At 37.9% G+C, this 18428-nt stretch overlaps 2 protein-coding genes across 2 annotated transcripts in view; one reads left to right on the forward strand and one right to left on the reverse strand.

The window, feature by feature from the left end:
* Positions 1 to 11861, forward strand: part of LOC124711416 (pyridoxal kinase) — a 118292-nt gene extending 106431 nt beyond the window's left edge. Inside the window, exon 7 of the mRNA XM_047241477.1 lies at positions 11336 to 11861. Within this exon, the coding sequence (XP_047097433.1) occupies positions 11336 to 11448 (113 nt within the window). The 3' untranslated portion in view covers positions 11449 to 11861. The remainder of the gene's footprint in view (positions 1 to 11335) is intronic.
* A 5840-nt stretch (positions 11862 to 17701) lies between these two features.
* LOC124712565 (acidic fibroblast growth factor intracellular-binding protein) overlaps positions 17702 to 18428 on the reverse strand; it is a 124718-nt gene continuing 123991 nt past the window's right edge. Inside the window, exon 8 of the mRNA XM_047242879.1 lies at positions 17702 to 17967. Coding sequence (XP_047098835.1) covers positions 17889 to 17967 — 79 coding nt within the window. The 3' untranslated portion in view covers positions 17702 to 17888. The remainder of the gene's footprint in view (positions 17968 to 18428) is intronic.

Here is an 18428-nt window from a genome sequence, read left to right on the forward strand (position 1 = left end):
GATGAAGAAGCTTGCACAGGATAGAGTAGCATGGAGAGCTGCATCAAACCAGTCTCAGGACTGAAGACCACAACAACAACAACATTCCCTACATCATGTTTATAGCCCCTGCTAGGGGTAGTGTCTGTGGATAGCAATCAAAATGTCCTGGGTTCCATGTTGGACCCACCCTCTGCTTAAATTTCGAATAAAAGCATCAACAATTGCAGCCAGAGACTTCTGGTGTGAGGAGTCACCCTCATTCTGCCAACAAGCCTCATGCCTTTGGTGTGGGAAACTGCTCCTAAAAGACAAAAGACTCATGTATGACCAACAGCATGAGGATGCAGAAAGTAATGCAAGCCACTGCGTTAAAACATGGATCCACAGGACATGTGGCCTATAAATGAAAAAGTGTGTCATGATGATCCCTCCATTAGCAAAAAATTTGGATTAGCCCCTATTTTGATCTCTGGGAGGGGACTGAGGGGGGAGGAGGGGGGGAAGTAGCCATGAGGAAAAAACTGAACAATCAGCAAAAACATTCTACAAGTTGAATGTGAGAAATTTGAATGTGGTAGGTAAGCAAGCCAGAAACTCTGAAAAAGGAAATAGGAAGCTCCAATCTAGCTATAGTGGAGGCAGATTGAAATGAAATGGAAAGAAGATAAGGATTTCTACTCAGCAGGATGTAGGATCATATCAACAGCAGCAGAAAATTGTATGGCTGGAGCAGGTTCATTATAAATAGGAAGGTATGGCAGACAGTGAGTTACTGTGAACAGTTCAGTGATAAGTTTGTTCTCATCAGAATCAGCAGCAAATCAACACCAAAAACAATAGTTCGGGTGTATGTGCCAGTGTCACAAGCAGAAAGTGAAGAGATTACAGAAGTGTAGGAGGATATTGAATGGGTAATTCTCTATGTAAAGAGAAATGATAATTTAACAGTAGAGGATGACTGGAATGTGGTAATAGAGGAAGGAATACAAGACACAGGTACATGAGATATGGGCTTGATAGTAGGAATCAGAAAAGAGAAATACTAATTGAGTTCTGCAACAAATTTTGGTTAGTAGTGGTGAATATATTGTTCGAAAATAATGAGGAGGCATACTTTGAAAAACCCCAGAGACACCGTAAGATCCCAGCTGGATTACATCATGGTCAGACAGAGATACCAATATCAGATATTGGACTGTAAGGTGTATCTAGAAGCAGATGTAGACTTGAATAACAGTTTAGGAATGACAAATAGTTTAAGAGAATCCTCTGGGAGAATTAATGCAGGAATAAGTGGGATATTGAAGTACTGAGGAATGATGAAATGCTTTTGAGGCTCTCTAAATCTGTAGATACTGCAATAAAGAATACTATAGTAGGTGGTTCAGTTGAAGTGGAATTAACATCTCTAAAAAGGAAAATCACAGAAGTTGGACAAAGTAACTGAAGAAACCTTAGGTAACTTAAATTCATTGACGAAATAAGGAAGTACAAAAATTTTCAGGAAAAGACAGGAATATGAGACATAGGGATTAAATAAAAAGAAAGTGCAGGGAAGCCAAGATGAAATGGTTGAATGAAAAAATGCAAAGAAATGGTTGTCAGAAGGACTGATCGAGCATATACAAAAGTCAACACAGCCTTTGGTGGAATTAAATGCAAATGTGTCAACATTAAGAGTTCCAGATAAATTCCAATACTGAATGCATAGTAGTGGCAGATAACTCATCATCATTATCAGCCAATTCAATCATTAAATGATGTGGCCTCTTTGAGTCATGGATTCAGGTAGGCTTTCAGCAGTCCTCTCCAAGTGGAATGGTCTTGGGCAGTTCTCTGCCAGGTGCTACTAACGATCTCCTTGATATATTTGTCCCATCTGTCCGATGGTCTTCCTCTAAGCCTCCGATGCTCTCTTTGACTCCACTCCAGTACTAGCTACTTTGTCCACCTGCTGTCTTATCTCCTTGCGACGTAGCCAGCCCACTGCCATTTCAAGGAGCGTATTGTCTCTAAGACGTTCTTAACCTTCGTGACAGACCGGATGTCATCTGCCCTTTTCCTGTCCTTTCCTGTACAGCCCAGCATTGATCTTTCCATGGCTCTCTGTGTTGCCCTAACTTTCCCTTTTGTAAATGAGTTCAGTGTCCATGTCTCACAACCAAATGTCAGCACAGGAAGAATGCATAGATCAAATACTATTTTCTTCAGATTTACTGGCATTTTTTATCTGAATACTGTTGAATTCATCCCAAATTCTTGCCAGCCAAGCTTGATGCACTGATAGGTTTCTGGCCTTACATCTCCTTTCATATTTATAATCTGGCCAAGGTAGATATATTCACTGACCTCTTCTAATGGACTGTCCTCGACTTTCACATCTCCAACTGGGACCCATTTGTTGGACATTACTTTTGTTTTGTAAAGGTTCATGTTCAAGCCAACCAACTGATATTCTGATCTGTAACTAAGTTTTGGAGCTCTGTGAAGTTGTTGGCCAGTAAGGCAGTATCATCAGCAAATCTCAAGTTGGTAAGCCTTCTTCCATTAATTCTAATTCCCTTACCTTCCCAGCTAAGCTGTGACATAGCCATTTCCAGTACAGCCAAGGACAGATAACTGGACAGTGTAAATTGAAGGTCTCTTGGAGGAGGAGGACTTGCCTGAAGACATGATAGAAGAAAAAATAAGAGTTGATGTAAATGACTTAGGATGTCCTTTATTAGGGTCACAGTGTAACCGAGCTTTGTAAAACTTAGTCAAGTAAGGCAGAAGCAACAGATTACATTCCATCAGAATGGTTTCAGAAAATCATTGGGTGGTGGAGGCAGGGAGCGGCAACCAAATATCAAATATGCAAGTTGGTGTGTAGACTGTGAGACCGAAGATGTAATATCAGATTTCTGGAAAAATACCCACACAGTTCAGAAGAAAGCAATGGGAGATAAGTGTGAGAACTATCACAAATCAGCTTAACATCTCGTGCATCAAAGTTGCCGACAAAAATAATATACAGAAGAAAGGAAAAGAAAATTCAGGAGCTGCTAGATGACGATCAGTTTAGGAAAGGTAAGGACACCAGAGAGGCAATTCTGATGATGTGCTTATTAATGAAGGCAACAACTAAGTAAAATAAAGACATGTCCACTGGACTGGTTGACCTAGAGAAAGTGTTCAACAATATAAAATGGTGCAAGATGTTTGCAATTCTGAGAAAAAAATGAGAAAGCTAGAGAGAAAGAGGGAAAATATACAATATCTACAAGAGCCAAGAGAGAATGGTAAGATTGGAAGACAAAGAAGGAAGTGCTTGGATTAAAAAGTGTGTAATACAGTGATAATGTCCTTTATCCCTATTGTTAAATCTATACATTGAAGAAGCAATGATGGAAATAGAAAAAAGGTTCAAGAGCGGGATTAAAATTAAGGATGAGACGATAACAATGATAAGATTCACTGATGACATTGCTAACCTCAGTGACTGTGAAGAAGAATTACAGGACATGTTCAATGGAATGAACAGTCTAATCAGTGCAGTTATGGGTTGAGAGTAAACTTAAGAAACATGAAAGTAATGATGTGTAACAGAAATGAGATTAGGGACAAACTTATCAAAACTGGTGGCTGTAGGTGAACTTAAGGAATTCTTCTACCTTGGAAAAAAAGGACACATCATAGACGAAGCAAGAAAGATGTAAAAAGTAGACTAAGGCCGTAGATGAACTTAAGGAATTCTTCTACTTTGGAAAAAAACACATCACAGATGAAGCAAGAAAGACGTAAAAAGCAGATTAGTACAGCTAAGGGAGTTTTCCTGGCTAAAAGAAGCCTTAACTTGAGGAAGAAATTTCTGATAATGTACACACGCAGCACAGTATTTTATGTTAATGTATCATGGACTGTGGGAACACTGGATGAGAAAAGAAATAAAGCATTTAAGATGTGGTGTTAAAGAAGGGTGTTGGAAATTTGGTGAACTGATGTAATGAGGCAATTCTCCACAGAATCAATGAAGAAAGGAACAGATGGAAAACACTGACAAGAAGATGGGACAGGATGATAGGACACATGTTAAGACATCAGAGAATATCATCTGTGACTCTAGAAGGAGCTGTAGAGAAGACAGAGGTTGGCATACACATAATAAATAATTGAGGGCGTAGGGTTAAAGTGCTGATCTGACACAACGAGGTTGGCACAAGAGAGGAATTAATGGCAGGTCACATCAAACCAATCACCAGACTGATGACTAAAAGAAAGAAAAATATCCTCACGGCCCTATAATCCTCCCACCATACCCAAAAACCAACTGCTCCACCCAGTTTCATCTTGGTCTGGGGCAGGGCTTTAACTATGTATTATCATGGTCAGAAATGAGGGACTTCCCACGCAAAATACTTCCTATCCTTTCTAAAGTGGTATTCTGCTGCCCACCCTACCTGTATGTCCTGGTTCATCCTATGCCACACCAACTCCCAATCCTTTGCTACATGGGTCATATCACTGCCGAATACCCCATTCAGTCACCTAGCTCATCTTACTCCAGTCCTGTCACAGGCTTATCGTATATCATTAGTGGCAGGACCACCTGTGAAAAACTGTGGCCAAGAGTGGAGTTGACCACCAAGTGATGGAATGTGTAGTTGAGCACTATGTGGTTGATTTCAGTATTGCCCATACAATCTGGATCCTCCCCCAAAGTACCAGCTTTTTTGAACTACATAGATAGGAGTTATCTTTGCAAAAGTGCTTTATTCCCTTAATCCTCCTGGCCTCGATCTCCCTATTCCCTGCCCCACACTCTCTTCCACACAGTTTCCCCTTCCTCTTTTTGTCACCACATCCTAGCCCATTTCCCCTACAACATCATCATCATCAAACACTTTCCTCTATTGTGCACATGCAGCCTTCGAGCTGTCAGTCACTGTTCCCCAACCCTCACTCGTGTTCCTTGCTCATCTTTTCTCCCCTTGCTCACTCCGCCCAACACAACCCCTTACCTCAGTATACCTGTATGACTACAGTACTGACATTATGCAGTCCTAACTCAAAAAAGTATTTGTCCACAAGGTAATGAAGTTTCAACATTTTGATGACTCAGTACCTCTACTTTCCAGTGAGTTGTTACCTTTACTCCCAAGTTATTTACATTCTTCCAGAACTTCTCATACCATATTTAAAACCATGACCTTTGTGCAGCTTGTTAGAACATTCTCTATAAAAAGCTTGCCTGTAATTCCCATCTCCAATGTTACATTTTTAGTTCTTCTCTCAATACAAACAGGCAACTTGTGATACATCACGGAGGTTTACATTTGTATGAACATTATGTTATGTTATAAAGATTGTCAGAATTCTTTAGCTGACAATGGTTACAAAAATTTGTTTAGTCCAACCAGATTGTATAACGATATCCCTACAGACTATCTTTAATTTGTCAAAGTAGTTCACGGGTGAACTGCCGGGTGTCGGTGTCCAACGAGCACAATATTTCATCATGTTGCAATCATCAGATGCACTGATGAACTGACTGATGGTAGCATCCCTAGCCTGACTGCTCCTGCTGACCCCTTGTTCCGTCCCACGTTCACGGCTAGATGTGCACACTAGTGGCACCTCTGCTGTTCCTTTGCCTGCCCCCAAAGTCTGTTCGTTGTCTAGTATCTCATTCCTCTTCTCGACCATTCTAATGGTGGGGGTCCCATGCCTTGATAAGTATGTATCCGCTATCACAATTTGTGAGCAGTTCCTTTACTCAAATCTCAGTAGATTCCTTAATGACACAGTCCCAGAATTTGGATATCTGTGTCAGAACCTTGGTGTAGTTACAGTCCATACCATGCAATTCCCTCACGCAATATTCTGCTGCAGTCTGGTGAGGTACTGGTGTTCTCTGCAAAAATCTTTGACAGTATGTGCTGTCTGACTCCACGTAAGTCTTACCACACTGGCAGGGTATCTGACAGACTTTGTATTTCTGTAGTCCAAGGTCACACTAACAACTAGTGCATGGGTTTTGGCTGGTGGGCACAGAAGACTGTCTCCACTTGGTGTTTCAGCAGGAAAGGAAGGAAACAGCTGATCAGACAGAGAGGGGGAGGAGATAGAAGTGTGGCAGTCAGTTCATCAATGCACCTGATGATGGCAATGTGGTCATTTGCCGGAATGTTGTGCCCATTGGACACCGACATCCAGCAGTTAGCCCTAAACAATTTTGGCATGAGGTATGTCGGGAGAAGCTGAAGAATCATATCTTCAGTTTGTTTGGCTGTTATTCAAAGCAAATCTGTTATTTTCCCATTGGCAAAAAGTGGATATCTATAATTACTAAGTATCTTAACCAGCTACACTTGGAACCTCCAGGTGTCACTATTTTAAGGCCAATTGTACATTTTACTAATTCCATCACCTTCTCTTGCTTCGACCTTGCCTGCACTACATATACCTTCTTGAAATGCAGCTAAATACTTTGTTCAGTAATGCTGTGTCATCACAAATGCAGTTCCACTATTCATCCATTGTTACATGGACAAAATCATTTCTCCATCAAAAGTGTCATTTTTCAATATAGGACAGTAATATACAACACTATACACAACAATTTTTAACTGCATATACTCTCTTTGTGCAAACAAGACAGCAAAAATAGCTTATTGGTCTCCTTAGATCTTAAATTATCACAGTATGTAAAATAGGAAAAATGAAATCAAAATTTTATAAGCAATGAGTTTGTATCTTTTATCCATTTCTACTATGAACTTGTACATTTACACATGCCACTCACATTAATGTGGATATTGCCTACGTTCAACATCACCGTGTAATAAGCACTCACAGATGGTAGGTAGCAACACTAGGAATGGAGGGTGTCTAAAGCATTTCAGGGATGACGCAGAAAACAGTGCAGTCATCGCGTAATGAGGAAACAGTGTGATTAATCTGACAGTCAAAAGGGCATGATTATTGCTTCCAGCATTTCCAAGATGACTCAGTTTGAAAACTGTTTGGATGCTGTCATGGTTAAGGAGTACCACAAATGGCAAAATGGTGCTATCCAAAACTAGCACTGCGGCAACTGTGGTGCACCACGGGCCATAGATGGCAGGGGTGAATGACAGTTCTGGACATGTGTACTGGTGAAGAGACCTGCAACTGTTCAGTGAACATTGTTGCGTATGGGCCTTAGCAGGTACCTGGTTCATGCACCCATGCTGACTGCTGTTCATCACTGACGAAGGCTGGAATCTGCCTGCAAATACAACAAATGGATGTCCACTCTGTGGCAACAGGAGGCCTTTCCAGGTGAATTTCATTTTATGCTCCGTCGGAGAGATGGCCATTGGCTTGAAGTGTGTGAAATGTCTGAAGGCAAACACCCTGCAAGAATCGTTGGAAGGTGTACGATCCTCAAATGAGAACCCTAGCACAGCTGGCCATGGCACTGGAGTTGCCATGGCTTCACATCCCTCTCAGTACCTTCCAGAACCTCATTGACAGTCTTCACACACATCCTGCGGTGGTCCACACTGAAAAAGGTGATTATTCAGACTGTCGACAGGTGCTTACTTTAGTATGAGTGGACTGTGTATGAAGTCAGAAAACATCACACAAAAGTTTAGTTTCAAATTCATCAGTATCCATGAAATACACTTATTTAGTGTTGGCACCAAAGAAGAATTCATTAGCTCAATAAATATTTTATGGGACCTATGCTTCGTATCCACTTACCACTAATCATTGCCATTCTATGTGTAAGTCCTTTTCCCTTCTAAACTTTCATCTCCATCTTTTTTCCCCGTAGCTGCAGGTCTTTATAATTGTAACCTTAATGCCTGTCCCTGTCCTCTCTCATTAGAAATGACATGATAAGCATCAACACTTTATTCCATATTCCTTGTTTTTAAAGGATTCTGTTTTAGATTTTCTTGTAACACCACATAACATAAACTGATAATGTCTCTCTTCCTCACTAGAACTCTGTATGTAAACTTAGCAAAAAATGTGCTGTAGGGTTCAAGACACCAGATTTAAGTTCATGAGAGACATGGCTCAAATCTATGGCCATCCTAATTTAGATTTTGCTTTGGTTCTCTAAATCACACAGTACTAAGAAAGTGTGCTGAGCATGAGAGTATCTTGTAATGAAAAATGTACTGCTACAATATTTGGCCTCTGTCAGCAACAAACATGACGTATTTCACAGTGCTGAATGAATTGAATACATATAATAGCATTATCAGTTCATGTTTAATGTTGTCTCCAGTTTTAAAAAAACTCACTTTCAAAATCTCTGGTGCACAAAACAAAGTTTTCCTTCTGTACTGTTAATGTAATGTGTAGTCACTCCCATGTAGTTCATTTTGCTATGCGACTGTTAGTGCCCCTCCTATGTGTCTGAAATCATTCCTCATGTCTCTGGATGCAGCTCCACACAGACAATTGGCAGTTTTTTTATATCCAGTGTAAGAATACATACTTTTACACACAAAGCTAGTCACTATATCTTTGATTCTCTCATTGCCCTGAAATATACAAGCAAATTTCTTCAAATCTGGAAATATCTATTTGACTTCAATCAGTAATGTGAAATTACCTTGTTTCACCTTCCATGAAATTATATCCACGGTGTGCCTTTTATTAAAGCACTCTCACTGATGCTTACTCTGAAACATTCATTATGTGGCCTCTCAGTCACTACAAAGTATAAAGGCAGCAGAAACTTGGCAACTCACATATCTCACATCATCCAGAAGATGCTTCACAGACTGCATGAAAAATAAGGTTGTGGCAATGCATATTCACTAGTTGCAGGTCCATTGCAAGCTGCTAAAATGGTTGTAGCCAAAATTTAAGGATGAAAAAAAGACTTCCACTTTATCTGGACCTTGCAAACATTCAAAGAGTGCTCACTGACTTAAAGTTTCAGTTAACATTACAACAGATGGGAGTGCTGGTTCATGCAGTCTCATTCATCGACCGCAGGTAAAACAATTTGATGAAAAAGATTGATGTTTTCCTGTAATTTTTAACTAAAAAGCTGTTATGATTGTGAATGTACGTAACAATGCTGACTTTTTTCTGCAAGGTAAAAATTACTGTGGATACATGCATCGTCATAGACCTCTAGCTATACACTGGTCCTTATCGTATCCTTGCCTACCAGAGCTAGAACTGCATCTACAATGATCTCGGCATTGATTCTTTGCTTACAATATTCTCAGAAACAGAATTCAAATATGAAATCCAAATATAAAATAAATACTTGTGAATGTTAAGAGTTTATCTAGTAGATTTATTTATCATGCCTCATCATTCATAATTCCCACCAGCAATCTGTCCATCAGTACATGTTATTGAAACAAAGATGAGGAGACTTACCGAACAAAAGCGCTGGCAGGTCGAAAGACACACAAACAAACACAAACATACACACAAAATTCAAGCTTTCGCAACAAACTGTTGCCTCATCAGGAAAGAGGGAAGGAGAGGGGAAGACGAAAGGAAGTGGGTTTTAAGGGAGAGGGTAAGGAGTCATTCCAATCCCGGGAGCGGAAAGACTTACCTTAGGGGGAAAAAAGGACAGGTATACACTCGCACACACGCACATATCCATCCACACATACAGACACAAGACACAGGCTTCCGCTCCCGGGATTGGAATGACTCCTTACCCTCTCCCTTAAAACCCACTTCCTTTCGTCTTCCCCTCTCCTTCCCTCTTTCCTGATGAGGCAACAGTTTGTTGCGAAAGCTTGAATTTTGTGTGTATGTTTGTGTTTGTTTGTGTGTCTTTCGACCTGCCAGCGCTTTTGTTCGGTAAGTCACCTCATCTTTGTTTTTATATATAATTTTTCCCACGTGGAATGTTTCCTTCCATTATATTGAGAACATGTTATTGATATTTTCTGCTGATGCTCATTCTGTAATTTGAATAGCAGTTCATGTAGCATATAATGCACCTTGTACATCTACATCTATACTACAAAAGCTGCCTTACAGTGTTTGGTTGTCAACACTTCTGGTACCATTGTCTCTGTTACCCCCTCTCCCCCTGTTCTATTAAAAATGGCACATGGGGAGAACGTTTGTTGGTAAATCTATGCTTTGATTCTAATTTCTCTGATTTTGTCATTGTGATCTTTTCTTGAGATATATGGAGGAGATAGAAATACATTACCCGACTCTTCTTGGAACATACACTCCTGAAATTTCAACAGCAATCCTCTGTGGTGCACAATGCCTCTTTTGTATTGCCTGCCATTGGAATTTGTTGAGCTTCTCTGTATTGCTCTTGCACCGACTAAGCAATACCATCTAGAGACTAGAGACATGCCAGTGTTAGTTGGATCCTCCCTTTTTTTTATGAATCCCACTTTGTATGGGTCCCAAACTGATGAGCAATACTCAAAAATCATTCAGACAAGCCATTTCTTTTAAGGACAAATTAAATTTCTCCCACTGAGTCTCAGCTTGTCATCAGTTTTTCCTACAATTTTTTCAATGAGGTCATTCCGTTTAAAATTGCTCTGAATGGTTATGCTTAGGTACTTTACAGAAGTTTCTGTATCCAATTATGTATTGTCAATAATGTAATCAAATGACAGTGGATCTTTTACAGCTGAGTTATTCTGAGAGAATCCAAAGATTGGGATGCCACAGATTTGATGTACAGTATTCAAGAGTAACAAGGTAGGTATAATTTTGGACTGCGGAAAAGAAAAAGAAAGATGATTAGGGTTAACATCCTGTTGACAAGGTGGCCATCATAAATATTCTTAAAACTGGTGTGGGGAAGAAACTCAACTGTGTCCATTTCAAAGGACCCATTTTGGTATTCATCTTAACTGGTTTAGGCAAACCACAGAGGATTGCTGTTGGTATTCATCTTAACTGATTTAGACAAACCATAGAAAATGCAAATCCAGATGGGGTTTGAACCTTGCTCCTACTGAATGCAAGTCCTGTGCCATAGCAACTGCACCACACTCTTTAATATGAGGTATCTTGGCAGTTGTGTGTCACATTGAAGAACATTTATGTTGAATACTTGATTGGACAGCATGGCATATGTTCATTTACCTTTATTGTGCTTTTTCTCCCTTGTTTGAATTACTTTGAGTAAATGTTTCTGGTTAAAAAGTGCAGCTGAATCCTTTTCTGGATATACAGATGCAAAAATGTAAGGGCTGTTGCATTTTACTTTATGCGGGTTTGGAGAAAATGTTTTTGATACTCAACACCTCTTCCATTGTCTCTTCACTTGCTATCACACTACTCATGCAAAAAATGTGACCTGCCTAACAATTCTTATGTGCTGATCATTCAACATTTAACTACAATTCTTTGTTTTTAGATGTGACTGGTTTATCAAAGCCAATGAAGGCAGCTGCTGTGGAACTACGTCTTATTCAAAGCCGTCAAGATATTGAAAAGCCAGAGATCCGTGTTCGGGCCCAGGAACACTAAATAGCAATACTGTTATCGAATATTACCATGAACTGTTGCGCAAAAGATACTGCAACAGTTTTATTGCATTTTATGTTTTTTTTGTAGATAGATTAGAGCTGCATAAGATGCTTAAATGTTTAACATAGCAGACAGTTTTAATGTTACACAAGCTACAAGAAGAAGTCACAAACAACAAGCACTGGTGTTAATTCTCCAACTGTGAATGCAGAAATACAACAAATGACACAGATATTTCATGTAAGTTAACTTTGACCACAAGTGTACTGTATTGGTAACAACAAATCATAAGTGATTTTACTGATAGTGGCATGTTGACTGTATTAACATACCTAATATGTATGACCCTGGTAGGTAACATCAAGTTGTGTGTCAATTGTTGTGATTTGGTCTAGGCATGTCTTGAAGTAACAAGCAGAACAACATAGGAGGGGAGGGGGGGGGGGGGGGGGGGGGGGGAATGGCACTGGTGTTCTTAGGATAATATTAATTTGTCTTGGGTTCCTATTTGTACAATAAGTTGATGGCTGAGAATCAGTTTGAGTGTATATGTGCAATACCTATTTTAATGTTGAAACATTGAGTGGAAGTGTGCAACAAGTACTTATAAAGTATTTTGTTATTTGTTACATTACTATGAGGAGGGGTGGGGGAGGGGTCTTGAAAACAAATAAAAATGCATCTTTCGCCATGAAGTATATTTAAAATTTATGGAAATAATTGTCTCCTCAGTAGTGAAACTAAAATGTGTTAATCTGTATCTATAATTTTTGGCAGTAGAATACTTAAATAAGTGTGCAAAACACTATCAAGTATTACATTATGTATTGTACAAAACACGAGTTGCAAATTGCATTTACTCAATATAAATGTTGCAGTAATTGAACTGAATTTTCTCTTTGCAGAATGTCACAAAGATAAACAAGCAAAATAATTACCATCAATAAAATTAAAGTTAGAAAGCAAGAGAAGAGGTAGTATATATAGAAAACACACAAACATGAGGTGTCACTTACTGATAAGAACCAAAGTGGGGGTGACTTTTCAAAAGAAGTTAAAGATAAAAGGCATGTAAATAATGGTGAGAATTAGATGAGTGCCTATCTTATAAGGAGGTGATCAAAAAGTTACCATTCAAAGGCCATACTATCCAGAATTGGTAAGCCAAAGATGCAAAATCACCATGGGAGTTGAGGCAACTATCCCACCAATGCACCAGGTTCAGGATACTGTTTGGTATTCATAAAACATCTTGTCCTGCTGAGTGAAAAGGTCTGTAGCTCCCTGTTACACATCCTTATCTGACAGGAATTGCTGACCCTTCAGGCCTTTTTTTAAGGTACCAAAGGCATGATAATCACATGGGGAGAGATCGCGACTATAGTGCAGGTGCTCGAGTGTCTCCCACTCAAATTGGCTTAACATCTGCATTACAACATTTGCGATATGGGAATGTGCGATATCATGAAGCAGCAGCAGCCCTTGTCATGCACTATTCTGCAACAGTGTATTTTGACAGATATGCTGCCCTATACACGTTCTTCGTTCCCCAATGGATGTCTACCAGTGTTTGTCCTTTGGCAGCCAAGAAAAGAATAATAGCATATTGGTTGTGGTTGAACAGATTTGGTAATACATCACCATAGTTCACGTTTCTGCATTTACTGCACGAATGTTGGAAAGGCACAAATACTATGCTATCCATTGCCTACGTGTTGGCGCTAATACACCTGTACCAGAGTTGTGCTATATTGCGTGTATGCTACACCAATGCCCTCAAATAAAACTTTTTGATCACCTCTTATATATTTATCAACAGCACAGGGGCAAACAATACAATTTGTAGCAATATTCTGTATAGATGCATTATATACAGCAAACAGTGCATTATGGTTACTGTTTAGGTACGTAGAAATAGTAGAAGCCTGTAACAGAAACAAAATGTGTGTTTCCAGTACTTATTGTTTCGAGTTGATATTTCTGCCATTTCATTTAATGTGTGGTATGTTATTTCTGGAGAGAGAGAAAAAGCTTTGTGCATGAGCACAGTTTCACTGTTATTAAAGCTAGGCTAAATCAAAATGTAGCTCTACTACAATAATTACAAAATTGTTTTCCCATTCTACAAGTTGGAGCAATGACCACTGACCATAAAACATCAATAAGAGAGGCATGAATCATGGAAAGAATAAAATTCTCCCTTGGTAGTTTATCTGGTAACCATGCAACCAGTCACTTTTTTACCGTTTATTCAACCATGAACATGTTTTCAAGCCACTGCAGGCTCATCATCAGATGGAGATGTTACAAGAACATTTATTTCATGGACCAACTGTAGCTAGATGCAGTGCAGATGGTGCTGTGGAAATGACAGAAATTCAGTAAGTGGTGAAGAAACGTTTATGGACCCGAAAGTATTTTATGTTTTAGGTACTTACAGTGCATTGCCTTGTGGTATCACACCACAAGGCAATGCACTGTAAGTATCTAAAACATAAAATGCTTTTGGGTTCATAAACATTTGGTCACCGATCACTTAAATTTCTGTCATTTGCACCAGCAGCACTAGCACTGAATCTAGCTACACTTGGTCCACTCTTGTAACATCTCCATCTGATGATGAGCCTGCAGTTGCTCGAAAACATGTTCAAGGTTGAATAAATTGTAAAAAAGTGACAGGTTGCATATTTATTACCAGATAAGTTGCCAATTGAAATCACAGTTGCAGTTTGTCATCCACAATGGATATACTGAAATTCACCCTTTTATGCTGCAATTACGAATACTGGTTTCCATTAGGCTATGTTGACAATCAATGTCTACAAATAGCGAATTTTAAAATCTGCCTATCTGATAAGTTAACATTGTAAATGCTCCGTATGAAAATGTCTTCTTGTGAGCTAATTGCTTAATCTTCAACAATAATTTATATTGTTTCCTGCTATGCATTTTCGACATGGAACCATGAAACTGTTCTAGCATTTGCATGCAAGAGTACAGAAAACAGACCCTAACAAAAAGAAGCTGTTTGGCTGCTGTGTACAAAGCAGCCCTGTAGCCATACTGTTTCACTGTTCTGGAGCCAGATGCAGAGCTCAAATTGAATACTGTGGCCCATACCTTCCTTTGAGACTTAATTCAGGGAATCAAAATAAGCAGATGCAAGAAGAGGGCAAAGAAAGCTTGAAACAAATTCTCTAAATCACGAGAAAACATTGAATAGAGTAAGAAAGTATGTCTGTATTATTGATTAAATTTAAACTATTTGACTTATGTGATTTCATTCAAATGCATCATGCTACTTACATGCTAGTGGCAAAAATTACTGTGATTAGTCTTAAAGTAAAGACTTCTTGTCAAAAATTAAAAACTAGTACTTAAGGTACATAAAAAGGTGTGTGCTTGTGTGTGTGTTTGATTTTTTTGTACAGTATTAACTAAAGAAAGAACAATTTCACCTGTTCTTTTTTCTCTTTACTTAAAAAAAGGAGTGTTGTTTAATCCTTGATGATTGAAATTTGTGTATGAAAGTTTGGCATGTGTATGCACGCATATATATGTTTTTGTGTTTTTTTTTTTTTTTTAATAGTTGAAAGAGAAGTGTAAAACTGAAATAAAATGACAAACAAATGATTCACAGTTCAGGAACATTAACTGAAAATCAGTATTGCATTGAAGGTACATAGTCTTCCATACTTAATGTGCAGGGTACAATTATATGTATTCATGTTCTAGCCATAAGAAGGAATGTTTGCAACTGAATTATGTACAAGGTTTGATGTGAAGCGTACTTTATGGGCCCACATTTTCTGCAATATAATACTGGTTTTTAATTTATTGAGATATAAACTGAAAAAGAAAACTGAGTAAGTACCTGAAAAACAATGCTAAGATCTATAACTTTTTTGAGGTGAATAGTTGCTTTACTTACTGTTGAATGTCTGATCTATAGGATTTCAAGAGGATTATGTATACAATTATGTATGTGTGGAGGACATGTAAACAAACTAAAGAATTTAATGTAGCAGAAGCAGATGCTTTACTACAGTGTGTGTATGAATGATGATATAAAATAGACAGTGTGGAGAAGTGACTGTATGAGAAAGGAATCTGTCCTAGAATTAATACAAAAATTATGAGCAGTGAAATAATTCCAGAGACCTAATCATGATAAGCACAATTTGAGAGAGAATCATGTGTAGATAATCAGTAAAAGAATTGTGTCTTTATTAAGCTTTATTATAAATCACACTAAAAATTGTATATCAGCTGGCTACAATATTTGTATTTCTGCTAAGTCAGTCTAACTATTGAACATAATGAAAGCAGTTTATGGTTAGGGGTTTGGTCCACTGTAACTTATTGCCCAACCAAGTGAAGTGTTAACCTGTCTATTCAGCAACAAAACATGCTGACATTTTAAGCACACACCACAACTTGATCAGGCTAGTTGAAGCATTGTATTTACAAAACTTGTCAGTGCATGTGTAAAAAATACAATGAAAAATGGTATGTTCATTCAAAGAATTACATAATTTTACAGAAAGCATTCAAAGACGCATTAGCATATGGAGGAAATTGAGATAGAATATTAAACCCTCTGAGTGCTCCACGAAGATGGTAATGTTAGTGCTGTTGTGTGTGGATATCTATGGGAAGTGTAGTTTACCCTAAAAAATATGAATAACTGACTAAACAGGTCAATCAGTGCTACAGCAATGAAAAATATTAAATATATCCTTTCTCCTAGCAAGGAGAGCTGAGGACACAAATGGGGAAAAACAAAAATAAGTATAAGATACAAAATGTCCTCTTCAGTTTTAAATTTATTTTATTACCCAATGAAGGAACTTTCTGAGATTTGTTGGTGGTTTTTTTTTTCTCCATCAAATCAACATAAAGTTCAGAACTTGGGTAATCAGGACGTGGCTGGACAAAATATTCAGTGAGGTGACTATCACATAAGAATTCATAGATACAAAATGCAGTTACCGATGAAAGTATTGATCTAGTGCATAAGTTCATAGTGTTTTTCCCAAATTTTAAAAAACACAGCCGATACTTCAGTCATCAATAATATATTCTCCTTCACTATTTACAACAGTCTGCCAATGCTGGGGTAATGTTTCTATTCCATGACTGTAGAAATCATGTGGTTGTGAGGCGAAGAACTTGTCAAGCCGTGTTCAGAGCGCATTTTCATCCAGAAAGAAATCTCCTGAAGATTGTTCAATAGAGTGTGGAAAAAGTGAAAATATGAGGTTGGTGCAGAATGACTTCCCAACCCAACTCCAGTATAGTTTTTTTGTCAGTGTAGCAGAATGCAGTTGGGCACTATTGTGTAGTAGTGTCACTTCACACAGTTTTCCTGGTTGTTCTTGGACTGCATTTATGGCAACTGCCCCCACACTGGCCAATAGGCAATTCTTCTGTTGCACTGCTTTCAGCAGTCAGTGCTATTCGACACTCTACGTAGCTATTCAGATAATTAAATATCTAATTATTTTGTTTGTTATATATGACTTCCTGTGTCTGAAATGTCAGAAGTAATGTGTAACATGTCATCAAATGAGTTGCCATCATAAAGCTGGCTCTACATAAAATTTCATTAGTTGCATTTTACACAACTGCCATTGTATTTGGACCAGAAACCCTTCAGTTCCTAACTTACATGATGGAGACCTCATGGTGATTGCAACTAAAGTTGTAAGGTACACATTAATACGTATTGTTGCACTATTTGGACTACTTGCATTAAAGTAGTCTAGAATCCATCAACAAAAATGTCTTCCAGAAAGTCAGCCTTCCTACTGATTAATATGTTTGAAGTATTTATTTTTTTAGATGATTGTGAGAGGAGGTTGTAATTCATTATTTCAGAGATTTTACAAGTGTTATTTTCTTTAAATTTTTATTGAGAATTTTATATAACAGAGTACATTATTTTATAATACTGTTATTACCTCTAGTGTATTGTAAAGCTATTATTGCAAAAAAAAAAATTATCAAATGAATAAAAAGAAAAATACTGTTATCAATGCCTATGTTATAGTAAATGTATTCCCCTTCTAAAATGAGAGAACCTGTTTGCTCCAGAACATGATGCCTCAACATTACAGGCTTAAAGCCTTTCTAACTAGCTTCAGGTCTCATATGAACATTCCATATTTATGTGAAAATAGAAACCCATTGAAAAAAGAAATGAAGGGCAATAGGGTCACAGGTTAGTCTCTTTTGAGTAAAAATAGGACAATAAGCAATGTAGAATGCTGTATTTTTCATTTAAATAAACTTTGTACAAAAATACACAGTATATAATACATCTTGTACATGGTATGTAAGAAATAAAACCAAATATTATACATTTCAAAATTTGTTTTGTAACCAACCTTCCACAATGAATATCACAATCAGGACACAAATTACACATGATGATTCCATCACGTATGATACATGCGCAGAAGACAGCTTATGATCACACTCATGTATCGCTCCCAAGCTGCTTTCAATTCAGGTTCCCTGAAAAGTCAAATGTTTCTTGGTATTACTTTTTGTGGTTTCAGAAACAAAATAATAAAAATCTACAATTTAATGGCTACGGCGTGTACCTGGTGAATTATTATATACTGATGTGTGTCATTTGTGTTTCTCAAAACTACTATCCTACTAGATCAGTGATCACATTCATGTAGTTTGTGACAGTAGAAAGATAGCACTACTCTTTTCATTAGCACTGCATATAACACATATGTTTATATGCCAGAGAGTGATAGTTGATCAAATATTGACACAGCTTAAATAAAGATATCTATATTAATCTCTTCTTCCTTTTTGTACTGTGGTTATCATCATTACTGGTACTGAAAGTTTACATCATTGCCTAACTGAAGAACAATGTGATATGTAAGAGTTAAATTGCTCTCAAAGTTTTTGTTTATTTTCCTTCCTGAAGCCAAAATTAAACAAACCACTGACAGTGA

Source organism: Schistocerca piceifrons, chromosome 8, assembly GCF_021461385.2.
Source record: "Schistocerca piceifrons isolate TAMUIC-IGC-003096 chromosome 8, iqSchPice1.1, whole genome shotgun sequence".
In the NCBI taxonomy this organism is placed as follows: domain Eukaryota; kingdom Metazoa; phylum Arthropoda; class Insecta; order Orthoptera; family Acrididae; genus Schistocerca; species Schistocerca piceifrons.